The sequence below is a fragment of the Equus caballus genome, chromosome 4, assembly GCF_041296265.1.
Source record: "Equus caballus isolate H_3958 breed thoroughbred chromosome 4, TB-T2T, whole genome shotgun sequence".
NCBI lineage: Eukaryota > Metazoa > Chordata > Mammalia > Perissodactyla > Equidae > Equus > Equus caballus.
The window spans coordinates 9,202,427-9,218,353 of NC_091687.1; the positions used below are offsets into that span (position 1 = coordinate 9,202,427).

Sequence of the window (15,927 nt, forward strand, 5' to 3'; positions counted from 1 at the left end):
ACACCTCCAAATTCCTACTCTGTGTGTGAGTGGACAGACAGTAAGATAACTTTCCAGTGGAGCAGTTGGAAGGAAGCTGATTCTCTGGAGAGTTGCTGCTTTGTCCATGTCATTGGCTGCAAACCACTCCCCACACTGGATACAAATCTCTCTTCACATTTGAATTGGGGGAACGTTGTATCCAGCACTTGTTAGGTGTTGGACAATGTGCCAAGTACTTTACTCACACGATTTCATTTGACTCTCATACAAGCCCTGCTGGATACAAACTGTCATCCCCTTTTATGGATTAGGAAACTGAGGCCAGAGAATCGTCCCCCAAGTTCACATAAGCAGGACGTAAGTGGTGGAGCCAGGTCAGCCTGACTCCAAAGACCAGACTCCTTGAAGACACCCTCTCACCGTTAGAAAGGAGAAGTGTCAACTCACAAAACTCACCTGTACTCATAAGCTTTATCCGCGGACCAAACACTTTCATGATAATTACATACGTCGTATTTCAGTCCCCTATCTAACTCCATATGTACACAAAGCCAAGCCTATTCTGATCTTTGCACAATGGTACCTTTGCTATTCTTTGTCATAAGGATTTATTTTAAAATCTCTCAAGATTTCAACATCCAATCCCATCACACTCCTCTTTTTCCTAAACTTTCTTAACTATCAATTTAATTGCTTCTTGCCTTCCCTCTATTACCTTCAAAAGCTCCATTCTTCTAATACCTACCTCCGATGACAAGTTTTGTTCCAAAACTGAAGAGTTTTGTTTAACAATTCCACAGTGATCAACTCGTATCAAAAACTTTAGACTAATTAGCTTCTCTGAGTTCTTCAAATTCTAGGGAACTATGTAGCCTGCGGCTCAAGAGACCAGGGTTCTTGTCCTAGTGCATTTTGCTCAAAACAAGTATACAGCCAAGTTCTGGGGCTGAGAAATCAAGTAAACTAAAGGCTTTGGCGCTTTATTTGTTTGAAAACAGTGATGTTAGTGTAAATAATACAACATCCCTACCAGAGCTGAAGTGAGACCAAAATGAAACAAGATCTGAAAAGGGATTTAATTAAAAATGCTATAGAAATATAGATTATAATTATCGTAAGGTTATTATATCATTATTAATAATTTGTGATGACTGTGTGCTCCAATATGACATCTTAAACTCATGGGACCAAACCTTGTCCTTACTAACAGGAATTCAGTGTTTTGGGGGTGCCATTAGACGGTGGAAATTAAGCGTGAAGACTTGTCCCTTCGTTTGCATTCCACTTTCCTCTAATAAGCCTGGAATTCTCAAAGCCATCGTCAGAGGAAACACGCCTTTCATACAGCCAATTACTAGGCAATCATTGTCTTGTCTTATCCTCTGCATGCCCAGTGTTAAGAAAATCAAAGAGAATATTAGCTAAAGTCTAATAATATTCAGTCAGTGTATGGAACTGCTTCACTTGTGTTGTCCAAAACAAATGGCTCTTTTCCCTGATCAACAGCACAATCTATTTGCATTCCAAGTTTTCACCAGACATTTCAGGCTCCAGTTGACAATCTTCCTGTTCACGTGGAAAGTTCAGCTTGAAATTCTTGGCAGTGGGCCTTGAAGGTAAAATGGCTGGAGAGATGGCAGGAGACCTGTCTTCAAATCCTCCTATTGCCATGTTAGACCACTAAACATTACCTGCTTGACCATATCTGCTGAGGGTCACCATCTGTGGATGACACTCAATATTACGATGCCCAAAGCATTGATGCAGGAGTGGGATAAACTGGGTTTGCTGAAAGATGACTTCTTCCATTTTATAAATTGGATTTAAAGGCAATGCCCACTTCATATTTCACTTTGCTCCTAAAGGACTCATGCATTAAAATCCTTTACTAATTTTATAGTGGGATAAACATATCTTATTTGGAAATTTGGTTTGTTTCGTTTTATCAGTTAATGAAAAGGCTGAATTCCACTACATTTTTTCTCCTACCTTTGAGCATAAAATTTGAGCCTGTGCTTCTTGCTAGATAATCAGAGACCTTTTTTCCTCTGCTCTCCTTAGTGGTTTTGACATTTATTTATATTTCATGGTTTGACTGTATACGCATACCTCAAAAATGTTACAGGTTCAGTTCCAGACCACCACAACAAAATAAATATTACAGTTGAGCAAGTCACACAACTTTTTGGTTTCCCAGTGCATATAAAAGTTACGTTTACAATATACCATAGTCTATTAAGTGTAGAAGAGCATTATGTCTAAAAACACCATGTACCTACCTTAATTAAAAAATATTTGATTGCTGAAGAATGCCAAGTATCTGAGCCTTCATGGGTCCTAATCTTCTTGCTGGTGGAGAGCCTTGCTCAATGTTGATGGATGCTGAATGATCATGGTGGTGGTTGCTGAAGACTGAGATGGCTGTGGCCATTTCTTAAAATAAGGCAACAATGAAGTTTGCCACATCAATTGAATCTTCCTTTCACAAGCTGTTTCTCTATAGCATGTGATGCTGTTTGATAGCATTTTACCCACAGTAGAACTTTCAAAATCAGAGTCAATCCTTTCAAACTCTGCCACTGCTTTACCAACTAAGTGCGTGCAACGTTGTAAGTCTTCATTGTCGTTTCAAAATCTCCAAAGCATCTTCGCCGGGAAGAGATATCATCTCAAGAAACCAGTTTCTTTGCTCCTTCATAAAGAAGCAGCTTCTCATCCATTAAAATTTAATCATGAGACTAGAGCAATTCACTCACACCTTCAGGCTCCACTTCTAATTCTAGCTGTCTTGCTATTTCCACATATCTTCAGGTACCTCCTCCACTGAAGTCTTGAAGCCCTCGAAGTCGTCCATGAGAGTTAAATAAACCTCTTCCAAATTCCTGTTAATGTTGATATTTTGACCTCTTTCAACGAATCACAAATGTTCTTAATGGCATCTAGAATGGTGAATCCTTTCTAGAAGATTTTCAATTTACGTTGCCGACATCAATCAGAAGACTTACTATGGCAGTTCTAACCTTATGAAATGTATTTATCAAAAAATAAGACTGGGAAGTCAAAATTACTCCTTGATCCATTGGCTACAGAATGCACTTTTTATTAGCAGGCATGAAAAGCACATGAATCTCATTGTACATCTCTATCAGAGCTCTTGGGTGAACAGGTGCATTGTCAATGAGGAACAATACTTTGAAAGGAATCCTCTTGTCTGAGCATTAGGTCTCAACAGTAGGCTTAACATATTCAATAAAGCATGTTCTAAACAGATACCCAGGTTTTACTGTTTCAGTCATATAGCACGGGCAGAGTAGATTTAGCATAATTCTAAGGACCCCAGGATTTTCAGAATGGCAAGTGAACATAAAGTCATCAGCTGCATTAGCCCAGAAAAAGAGAGCCAGTCTGTCCTTCAAAACTTTGAAGCCAGGCGTTGAGTTCTCCTCTCTAGCTACGAGCGTCCTAGATGGCATCTTCTTCCAACACAAGGCTGTTTCATCTACACTGAAAATCTGTTGTTTAGCATAGCCACCTTCGTGAATTTTCTCAGCTAGATCTTCTGGAGAACTTGCTGCAGCTTCTACAGCAGCACTTGCTGCTTCCCCTTGCACTTCTATGTTATGGAGATGGCTTCTTTCCTTAAACCGCATGAACTGAACTGTTAGCTTCAAACTTTTCCTCTGCTGTATCCTAACCCCTCTCAGCATTCATAGAATTGAAGAGCTTTACAGCCTTGCTCTGTATTAGGCTTTGGCTTAAGGGAACATTGTGGCTGGTTTGATCTTCTATCCAGACTGCAAAAACTTTCTCCATATTAGAATTAAGGCTGTTTCACTTTCTTACCATTTGTGTGTTCACTGGAGTAGGACTTTTCATTTGCTTCAAGAACTTTTCCTTTGCAGTCAAAACTTGGCTAACTCGTGTAAGAGGCCTAGCTTTTGGCTTATCTAGGCTTTGATATGCCTTCCTCACTCAGCTTACTCAAGTCTAGCCTTTAAAATGAGAAACATGCAGCTCTTCTTTTCATTTGGCCACCTAGAGGCCGTTGTAGGGTTATTCACTGGCCTGAATTCAATATTCTTTTGTCTCAGGGAATAAGGAAGCCCAAGGAGAGGGAGGGCGGTCAGGGAACAGTTAGTGGAGAAGTCAGAACAAACACAACATTCATTGACTAACTTTGTCGTCCTATATTGGCGGGGTTCATGGTGCCAAAAACAATTACATTTGTAACATCACAGAGCACTGCTCACAAATCACCATAATAAATATAATAGGAATGAAAAAGTTTGAAATATTGCGAGAATTTCCAAAATCTGACACAAAGAAATGAAGTGGTCAAATGCTTTGGCAAAAATGGTGCTCATAGACTGATCGATGCAGAGTTGACACAAACCTTTGATTTTTTAAAAAACCAGTATCTACAAAGTGCTATAAAGCAGAGTGCAATATAATGTGGTATGCCTGCACTATGTATTTGACTTCAGGTTTTCTCAAATTGAGATGATTTTTGAAATAGGCAGTTGAAATAAATGACAAATGGTTTGTGAATTATAGCTTGCTTCTTTTTCTGCCCCAGTGGTTAATAGATTAGTGAGGTCTAACTCTACTGTGACGTGAGAGTTGGGAGAATATGTTTGCAAATCCTAGCTGTGTGATATATACACAAAACATGCAGAATTCAAACAGACTAAAAGTGCCAGAACATAAGGTAAGTTTTTCTTTCTTAAAACTATCCCTGAGAAAACAGGGGTAGCCTTATGTTCCAGCCCTTATGTAACTTCTCATACTAACAGAGGCTCTTCTAATACTCTGCTGTGCAAAAAATACTACTTGGACATGATCTCCACCTGAAATGAGCTCAATTAATGTTAGTTTTGGAACTAGCACCAGTGAAAGAAAATAAAGAAATTGATCGTGGATTTGGTAAATATTACTTGGGAATAAAGCTCTATAGTTTATGCTTTCATTACACTTTTATAGAAGAACAGAATACATGAAAAGAAATTATTTTCTTTATTTTATCAGTGGAGAGTTGCCTCTTTGAATAAAATATCCAGTGATATCATCCTACCAGGATCCCAAAACAGACACTCAGCCCTTAAGATGACCCAGAGAGTTGCTCTAAGAAGATGTTTTAGATGCATGTGAAGACTGAACAAAATGTTTAATGAAATGTTTTAATGAGGGCAAAAAGAACATTTTGCAACTGATATTTGTATTGATATGCTTTTTAATTCTTTCGCCATAATCTAATTAGGAAGTTGAATATTATAAATGGATATTTGTATTTATCTATATCACTATAAATTTATAGATTCAAGCTGCAAAAGTCCTCTTTCTTTGACTTCTAGAAGTTTCTACTGGAAAATGAAGGATCACTTTATATTCAGGCTAATTTTATTTGAGATAATGCTTATTATATTCTAATCATTTTTAGAGGCAGGTAAAAATTGGTCTCAGAAAATGGAAAGTTTTTCCCAATGACTGACCGTTTATTATAATGTGACCTGTAGACTAGGTGGGAATTAATATATTTATCTATACCATTGAATTCATAAAGAATTCCAATGATGGTAATTTGAATTCCTGAGAATTGACATTTTTATCACTGACCATGTTGGAAATTTCCTAATGTAATTTCATTTACTGTTCACAGCATCCACTTGAGATGGTTGTTGCATAGATAGAATGAATGGATAGGAATACCTCAAAATGTTATCAAAGATGGCTGTTGATATATAATATTAATTTTTTCTTTAATTTTGTATTTTGAAATTTTTTTCATAATTAGCAAGTATTATTTTTATAATTTTAGCAGAGCAATAACAAGTGAACCAAATCATCCATGCCAAAGGATGATTATACGGAAAAAGATAAACCCAGGATCAAAGTCTATATTTTTCCTCGCACCACATTATCCTGAAGAAACATGACGTTTTTTAAATTAAAACATGAGGGTTCTCAGAACCCTAATGAATTATATCTGCGTCACCATTATTTAATTTGTGTGCTGCAATTTATATTGAATATGTAGTAAGTTGGGGAAAAAAGCATTAGAATGTTGCTTTTCAGTTTATAAATTCTTCGCTTATATGATCACAACCACTAAGGAAATCAAATTATATAATTTCTTTCATGTTTTCAATGCTTTAACTATTTTGTGATAATTATTTGAAACCTTTCATTTCAATGGATCTAGTGGGCTAGAAACATCGTTGTGAGATTTTCTTCCTCATTCAGGCAAAATTTTACCTTTAAGGCTAATGAGGACTGAACAAATTTACTGGACTGAATTTAGAAAAAAGAATGACATTACGACATTCTTGAAAATGGTCATCCAGTTAAATATTTTAAATATTTTAAATATTTTAATACCTGATGTTAATCATCCTCTCACCAAATGACACGTTTAGCAATTTTCATTCATATTTACTATTAGCTATTTCTGGAATCAAATACAACAAATATCTAAAGTTCATTACAAATCTTTCAATACAGAAATACCAAATGGACCTAATTCCTCCACCTCTTAGGGCCTTACAATTGATGTAACTAGTTAATTCCTTGTGAATGTCCTCCTTGCTAGGTCAGTCAGAGAACTGCCTCCAAGGACCTGGATGGAATTAGAACACTTATCTCCTAGACTAGAAGCTTTAGAATGTTGGGACTGAGTCTATTTGTGTCTTGTCACCATTTTATCTCTAGCCTCCAGCATAGAAACTGTCTTCAATGAGGGTTTTTGTCAGAATGAAAGAGCAAATGAGGATGTAAAACCATGCAGACTCTTTTCATGGACCTTGAACTGAAATGGCTTAATGAACTCACAAATTCCCCTAAACTGGCCCATCTCTAGGAAATTCATCCAGAGTTGTGAGCACAAATTTTGACTGATGTCAGTCTACTTCTAAGGAGCTAGAGTCATAAGTGAGATTTACTGACGTTCTATAATCAATTACTTTAAGAATTAGTCTGTTGCACTGCTGTGGGGGATGACATAAAAAAACATAATATACGTTTGGCAGGTTATTGTAAGAAAGGAGCACTATGTTTTATCTTAAAATATAGAGAATAAGTAATTAATAAATGTATCTCTCACTAAAAGACCATCTACAAGTAAAGCATCTTGAAGCAATAACTTCTACTAATGGTTTGCCAATACATTCCTAAAACCGTCAGAATTTCTAGCTTGACTCTACTATTTTTTTGTGTGTATTTTAAAAGTATAATTTCAATCTGCTTACAATCAGGGAAGTAAACAAACCATTTACAAAGTAGTTTTTTCTTCATATACAGTGACCAGCAGCTGTAAACTTGCTGTTCATATGCCGAGCCCACGTATATGACAGTCAAGTAAGGATGATCCTAAATTGTTTTTTTCTAAAAAGCACCTACCAATGTTTCATTACTAGGGTAAAAATAGAAAAAATTACTTACCAGAGGGAATTACTGTGAGCTTTGTCCCTTCTCCAAATTTCTTGCTCCAGCCTGAGCTATCACACTGGTTACAGCTTCTACAAAAACTCAGCCTTCTCCTAAGGTTCATGATGTAACTAGTGGTTAAAAAGCTGTGCACTGGCAATTTGATCTTCTGAGTTCCTCTGGAAGTCTTTGAGTATAAGCTTTGTGGCATTAGACATTTTATAATTTTTCCTCAGATAAATTGATCCAAATATCTGTTTTCCAACAAGGCAGTAATCATTGAAAAGCATTGATGAAAAAGAGGAAGAATAAAAGAGGAAAAAGAAGAGATCATTCCCAACTTGTCAAGCAACTACTTTTTGAATCACTAGGAAAAGCGTTCAGAGAATAAGGGTTTTTTGTTTTTTTTTTTATTTCCAGGTGTTCAATTGTGTTTAAACTGCTCAGAGGTTGCATCAAAGGAAAGGCCCTTTTGTTCTCACAAACATCAGGGCTGCTTCCTTAGTGATTTGGGAATGTGTTTCTGAAAGGAAGATACTCTTTAGTAACTAAAATGGAAATACGCCAATTCAAATATACTTGAGCAATGTGAACAAACTTCCCCAGTTATTTTATTTTACTTTTTGTGCTAATGAAGATTTGCCCTGAGCTAACATCCACTGCAAATCGTTCCCATTTTTTTGTATGTGAGTTGACACCACAGCATGGCCACTAACATGAGTGACGTGGGTCCGGGCCAAGGAACTGAACCCAGGCTGCCGAATCAGAGTGCACTGAACTTACCACTAGGCCACTGAGGCCAAAGTATCCCACTTTTAATGAAGCCTTGTTACCATTGGCAATATGATCCTTTCCCAGCAGTGTCAATGAGAAAATGATTTCTCTGATGACATTACTTTTCCCGGAATAAATGAAGAAATTTATAGAATTCCATCTCCTGTGAAAAATAAGATTCTTTATTTAAACTAAAATTTTAAATTACATCAAGCATCTTTTCCAATCACAAGGCTATGAAACTAGAAATCAACTGCAAGAAGAAAGCTGGAAAAGTCATAAATATGCTACTGAATAACTATAGGATCAATGAATAAATCAAAGAGGAAATAGAAAAAAGTACCTAAAGACAAATGAAAAGGAAATATGACATATCAAAATCTATGAGAAGCATCAAAAGTGGTCTATGCGGAATGTTTATAGCAATACAGGCCTACCTCTAAAAACAAGAAAAACGTTTATCTCAGATAAACACTCTAACATAACAGTAAAAGAACTAGAAAAAGAAGAAGAAACAAAGCCAAAAATCAGTAGAAGGAAGGAAATCATAGAAACCAGAGGGGAAATAAATGAAATAGAGTTTAAAAAGAAATAGAAAGGATCAATGAAACTAAGAGCTGGTTTTTTGGAAAGATAAACAAAATTGACAAACCTTTACTAGACTCTCTAAGAAAAATAAAAGCAGACTGAAATAAATAAAATCAGGAATGAAAGAGGAGAAATTATCAGAGACCACAGAAAGAAAATTAATAGTAAGAGAACAATATGAAAAGCTAAATTCAAACAAATTGGATAATATAGAAGAAATGGAGAAATTCTCACAATCATACAGCCTTCCATAACTGAATCAAGAAGAAATAGTCTCAATATACCAATCACTTGCAAGGTGGTTAAAATAGTAATCAAAAACCTAAAAAATACAAAATTTTAGAAGCAAACATCTTCTCTGCTGAATTCTACCAAACATTGAAAGAAAATTCAATAGTTATCCTACCCAAACTTTTCAAAGAAATTGGAGAGAAGGGGATGCTTCCTAACTCATTTTACAAGTTCAACATTACCCTGATACCAAAAACAGACAAGCACAACACAAAAAGGAAAATTCCATGCCAATATTACTGACAAACATAAATGCAAAATTATCAACAAAATATTGGCAAGTTGGACACATTAAAAGAATGTTATTAAAAGAATATTACATCTTAAAAGATGCATATTAAAAGAATCATACATCACGATCAAAAGAAATTTCTTCCAGGAATGCAAGGGGGGTTGAACATCCACAAATCAATCAACAGGATTCACCACACTAACTAAATGGAGAATAAAAATCACATGATCATCTAATAAATGTAGAGAAAGCATTTGACAAGATTCAGAATACATTTACGGTAAAAACTCACAGTAAATTGGGTATAGAAGGAAAATATGTCTACATAATAAAGACCATATAAGTCAAGCCCACAGATAATATCACCCTCATTGGTGGAAAACTGAAAGCAATCCCCCAAGAACTGGACAAGGATCCCCAATTTTGTCACTCTTATTCAAAATAGTATTGGAAATCCTAGCAAGAACAATTAGGTACTTAAAGGAATTAAAGGTATCCAAATTGGAAAGGAAGAAGTAAAACTTTCACTGTTTGTGGATGGCATGATTTTATATTTAGAAAACCCTAACGGATCTACCAAAAATCTGTTAGAAATGATAAATGAAAACAGTATCTCAAATTCACCCAACGGAATGCCTGACTCCATCCTGACAGCGTTGTCAGATGAAATGTGCAGCAGGAGCTGCAGGGCTGGACCAGGGCTTCCCTCATACCAATATATGGATGTCGTAGACATTGTTACACCAGATACCACAGGTTCCAGACAGCTGTGTTTGACAGACATATAGAACTGGGAAGTTGAGGTCGCTCCAGATGACCTGCACTGTACAAACACACTAACAAATAAGGGAAGGAGAAGAGTAATGAGCAAAAATGTAGAATTTTTAAAAACTACAATATTCAAGAATACGTGTCAATGGGAATTGGGGGATGAAAACAATTTATAAGCTCCAAGGACTGCGAGAGGTAGTGCTTGGAAGAGTGACAGCATGTCTGAATCAACTGCCCTCTCCTCCAGGGCAGCCTGCAACCCCTGCTGAGAAGAGTCTCAGACCATGTGGCTTGGCTGAGTCCACCAAGTCAAACCTCCCATTGGGGATGGTGATCATGGCTGCCCTGCCTCATTGTGAAGGAGCATCCTCACCACTGTTAGCACATCCACTCCATATGAAGATAGTAGAGCAAGGTCCTCCACCTTAGATCAGACCACATAGTACAGAAGGCCACCGTAGTACTCTGAGAAGACTCATTTATCCAAACATTATTCACGAAGCTCCCACTATATGCAAGGAATTGTGCTAAGTTACTTGAGTGTGATAAAGATGCAATGATATGACACATAACCGGGGAGAGCTGTCGAATGGGGAAAACATTATGACGTAATGCTATAACATTGGTCTTCTCTCATTTCTCCCACTGTCTTTCATGGAATAAATCAGCAATAACTCCACTGAGTTGTCACACCAGAGTTTATGGGAAGAAGAAAAGGTGGTATGGGCTGTGTTATGCATAATTGGGCCCAAAGAGAACTTCTGTGATCAGCTGGAGAGACATTGGTTTATCAGTATGTTACCATACTTTCAGCTACCCACACACCCTACAGCTTAGAGGGGCAGCAGCACCTTGAGGGGTCTGAATACTCTATTCTGGTTTGTTGGCTTCTGTTTAAGGTTCAGGTTTATGTCTTCTCTCTTAACCACCTAATAATTTATCTCTACTAAATTACAGCTTCTTCTCTATGAAACTGGGGTTCCTCTTTCTGGATTCCTGACTTTGCTTTTTGTCTGTTTTTTCGTCCTCTAACCCAAGACTTTCCATCTGTCTTAGGGTATATTTACGGATCACCCTTCCCCAATCCACCAAAAGTTGCTGTGATCCATATTTATATTCTCACTTTACTTTCTTTGCCTGAGGGATCTTTTCACATTCATGGCTTTACTTATCTTGAGGGAATTGGGAAAGCGATGATAGGAGGAAATTACAGGCCCATATCCATAACACACCTTCTGCATAACACACCTTCTCCTGAGCTCCATACTTGCATATCTAGCTGACTACTGGGGAAGTTCAAGTATGTCTGACATAGGAGTTCAACCTGACTTTGTACATGGCCCAGGGTGAACTCAATTCCTCCCCCAACCCATCTCTTCTTGCCTCAGTGAAGGAATTTTCTACCCACTTTGTCCAAGTCAGGATCCTGAGGGTCAGTTTTAATGCTGCCCTTTAAGAAGAGTTAAGACCTCACTGAAGGTCACAGAACTCATAAATGGCAAAGCAGGAGTCAGTGAGGGGAGAAGATGGGGTGTAGGGCGGTGTGGAGGTTCACGGCAGAGCACTGGGCAGCTCCTCTGGGGAATGGGACGATGTTGTTCTGTAAGGAGATGAGTGAGGAGCTTGTTTCCCTGTTGGCTTCACCCTGATTATCACCAGTTCACAGAGCTCCCTCCTCCATGGAGCTAGGCACTGAGATGGGGGAAGAAAGAAGAAAGCGTTCTGTGTTATTAGGACAACGGGGAAGATGAAATGAAGGAACAACCTGAAAACAGAGCAAAAGTAATTTTCAGCCTCCTCTACCCCGACTCCCTCTGGGGGGTCTTAGCCTTGACCCAGGCCTTCAGGAGAGGGTGGGGATGCTGGGCTCTTGCACGAGGGGCATGTCTGAATTATCAATTTCTAACCACAAAAACAGAAGCTGAGGGAGACAGAAGATGAGTTAATAATCTGGGGAACAGTTTTCCCTCAGATCATTTAGTCTTTCCTTTCATTAATAATTGTTAATAATACTATTAAAGTGCACATAAACTTTGGATTTTCAATTGAAAAGTGTCAATTAAACTTAGACGTCAAAGAGGTATTTTTCCCACCACATGTAGCTGCAGAGAAGTTTCCTCTTCGGAGCTGCAGGATCAGCAGCACAGGTTGTCCTTCCTTTCTTTTCCTTTCAAGAAGTTTGTTTTATGAGAAGGTAGTAAATATAGTTATATCTTTTTTATCATTTTGCTTTAATACAGAAATGAGAACCACATAATTTCAGCAGTTAAACCACATCGTTTTACAGATGAGAGAACAGAGTTCCAGAGCAGCTGGAGATCCACCCAAATTCCCACATGGGGTGCCGTTAGGGGAGAAGTGGAAGGCAGAGGGCCCAAGGTCTCCCAGGGCTCACTGCTTCACCCTGCATGAGGATTGTCATCTACCACCATGATCTGAGTGGCGGCCCTGCTAACGGACGAGGGTGCGGAGAAAGTGGCAATATTGTCTCCTGTGCATCTAATTGCTGACTCCTCTGCTGCAAAGTGATTGATGGATGGTGGGGCAACAGCTTAGAGACTAGAGTTAGGAATTGACTTCCAGTCTCAGCTTTCAGCCATTTTGTGGTAAATCTCCAGACAGTCCTTCACCCTTGAGATTATTTGCAAAATATTTTATTTATTCATTCTTCAGGGAGATGGTCAGAATTCTTTAATTGTTAGTCGGTAAGTGTGCTATCCAATAGTAATAAATGTGTCAGCCATTTAAGTCACAAATTAATATTTTTTAGCTGCTGCATTAAAAAAAGGTAAAAATGGCTGGCTCCGTGGCGTAGTGGTTAAATTCACCACACTCCACTTCAGCATCACAGGTTTGCAGGTTCAGATCCTCAGTGTGGACCTACATCACAGGTCAAGCCATGCTGTGGCAGGGACTCACATATAAAATAGAGGAAGATTGGCGCAGATGTTAGCTCAGAGCAAATCTTCCTCACTAAAAAGGAAACCATAAAAACTATTTTCAATAAATTTAAAACAAACAGTTAAAATTAAGTTTAGGGTTATTTTTCTCTGGTCCAAGATATGCAAAATATCGTTTTAACATGCAATCAATATAAAAATTTTTCATGAGACATTTCACTTTTCTTAACGTCAGATCATGGTTTGTATTTTACACAAGATGTCCATTTCAGCTTCTAAAATTGGTCTGGCTACATTTTAGGTGCTCAATAGCCACACATGGCTGGTGGCTACTGGATTTAGCAATGTACATACTGCTCTGAATGCTTCAGAAGCACTGAGCTGGATGATCTTCAGAAAGGCCTTTCTGACTAGACAGCTCCCTGATTCAGGGCCAGCCTACAGCATGAGGTCTCACTAAGAGAACAAAAGCCTCTGGGATTCTTTCCATGCTCAGAGTCCTGTCGGCATGAGGTCTCAGGCCAGTGGCATCAGGGCAGGGCTGGTTCTGGTGTCTCAGAAGAAGTGGTGGATCAGGTGGTTCCCTGGGTTCTTCCTGATCTGCGGGGGAAATGGGCAGTTCTGGGGCTTCCTGCTCCCCATGAGCACTGCCCGGGTCTGGTAGCAGGGTTCTTGGTCTGGAAAGAAATCCTGCAATGAATGTGTCCATCTGAGAGTTGGAGCAGGGATGGTTCTCATACCCACACAGCAGTTCCCCCTAAAATTCCATACTGGAGACACATTGCTCCAGAAATATCAAGACATGAGTGCTGTATTCAGATCCTACATCTATCTTTCTGTGATTTGCTGTTGATTCAGGACTCGGCTATGAAACCTGACCTTTATTTTTCTGTAAAACAACAAAACAAAAATCAGACATTGAAAAAATCTCATGGACGTTATTTAATATGCCATATGCAGTAGTACTGGAATATCTTTGTGTTTTTTAAAATTAATTGAGATGTCACCATGCAGATTGACTAAGAGAAATCAATTTCATTTATAATCTTGGTGCCTGAGGAAGGGACCAGACTGAATGCTGGCGGATATATGAGACAGAGAACCTGTGGGAATCAGCTTCTACTCACCTGGACCTTGGAGCTGTCTCCTGAGCATCATGCCACATGCAGGAATGTTTTCAAAGCAATGTTAGGTTTAATATGGAAAGGTAAGCTTTAAAATTAATATAGCATCTAATATCCTGAGAACTTGCTATTTGTCAGGCATTATACAAAATGTTTTCTTATATTATTTTATCTATTTACTGGCTGAGATAATATTGTTTTATAACATTATGTAAATTTCAGGTGTAAATCACTATATTTCAGTTTCTATGTAGACTACATCGTGTTCACCACCCAAAGACTAAATATCAGCCAGCACCATACACATGGGCCTTGTCACTTCTTTCACCCTCCTCCCTCCCCGCTTCCCCTCTGGTAACCGTCAATCCAATCTCTGTTTCTATGTGTTTGTTTGCTGTTTCTGTTGTTGTTTTTATCTTGTACTTATAAGTGAGATGGTATGGTGTTTGACTTTCTCAATCTGACATTTCACTTAGCATAATACCCTCAAGGTCCATCTGTGTTGTTGCAAATAGCCAGATTTCTTCCTTTTTATAGCTTAGTAGTATTTCATTGTATATGTACCACATCTTCTCTATCCATTCATGCAAGATGAGCCCATATGTTGTTTCCAAGCCTTGGCTATTGTGATTAATACTGCAATGAACATAGTAGTGCATATATCTTTATGCATTCATGTTTGCATGGTCTTTGGATAAATACCCAGCAGTGAAATAGCCGGAATGTATTGTAATTCTATTCTTAACTTTTTGAGGAAGCTCCATACCGTTTTCCATAGTGGTTGCACCAGTTTATGTTCCCATCAGCAGTGTATGAGAGTTCCCTTTTCTCCACATCCTCTCCAACAGTCGGTATGACTTGTCTTGCTAATTATAGCCATTCTGATGTGTCTGCAGGGATATCTCATTGTAGTTTTGATTTGCATTTCCCTAATAATTAGTGATGTTGATCATCTATTCATATGCCTGTTGGCCATCTGTATATCTTCTTTGGAAAAATACCTGTTCAGATCTTGTGCCGATTCTTTAGTTGGGTTGTTTGTTTCTTTGTTGTTGAGATGCATAAGTTCTTTGTATATTTTAGATATTAACCCCTTGTCAGATATATGATTTGCAAATATCTTCTCTTAATTGTTAAGTGTCTTTTCATTTTTTTTGATGGTTTCCTTTGCTGTGCATAAGATTTTGAGCTTGATGTAGTCCCATTTATTTATTTTTTCTTTTATTTCCCTTACCTGGTCAGCCATGGTATTTGAAAATATGCTGCTAAGACCTATGTTGAATAGCATACTCCCTACTTATGTTCTAGGAGTTTTGTGGTTTCAGGTCTTACACTCAATTCTTTAATCCACTTTGAATTAATTTTTGTGTGTGGTATAATACAAGGCTCTCCTTTCCTTACTTTACTGTGGCTGTCCAGTTTTCCCAACACCATTTATTGAAGAGACTCTCCTTTCTCCATTGTACGTTCTTGGCTCCCTTGTCAAAAATTAACTCTCCACAGATACGTGGGTTTATTTCTGGGCTCTCAATTCTCTTCCATTGATCTGTGTGTCTGCTTTTGTGCCAGTACCATGTTGTTTGATTATTATAACTTTTTAGTATATTTTAAAATCAGGGAGTGTGATATCTCCAGCTTTGTTCTTTTTTCTTGGGATTGCTTTGGCTATTTGGGGTCTTTTGTTGTTCCATATAAATTTTAGGATTCTTTGCTCTATTTTTGTCAAAAATATGGCTGAAACTTTGGTAGGGATTGCACTGAATCCATAGATTGCTTTAGGTAGCTTTTATGATAATCTCCATTTGATAAATGATGACAGTGTCAATGAGAAGTGACTCATTCAAAG

At 38.0% G+C, this 15,927-nt stretch overlaps 1 protein-coding gene across 7 annotated transcripts in view; it reads right to left on the reverse strand.

Moving 5' to 3' along the window:
• Positions 1-15,927, reverse strand: part of LOC100629239 (T-cell receptor gamma chain C region DFL12) — a 63,172-nt gene that overhangs the window by 23,696 nt on the left and 23,549 nt on the right. For 2 of the 7 annotated variants that reach the window (XM_070265495.1, XM_070265493.1), the window contains exon 3: positions 7,417-7,480. Coding sequence is in view for 2 of the 7 variants with exons in the window: in XM_070265493.1 (XP_070121594.1) it covers positions 7,417-7,480 (64 nt within the window). In the remaining 5 variants the exon portion in view is untranslated. Of the gene's footprint in view, positions 1-727; positions 912-2,261; positions 3,972-7,416; positions 7,787-15,927 lie in introns of those variants that run through there. The other 5 variants (XM_070265496.1, XM_023638936.2, XM_070265494.1 and 2 more) reach the window with 5 other exon arrangements.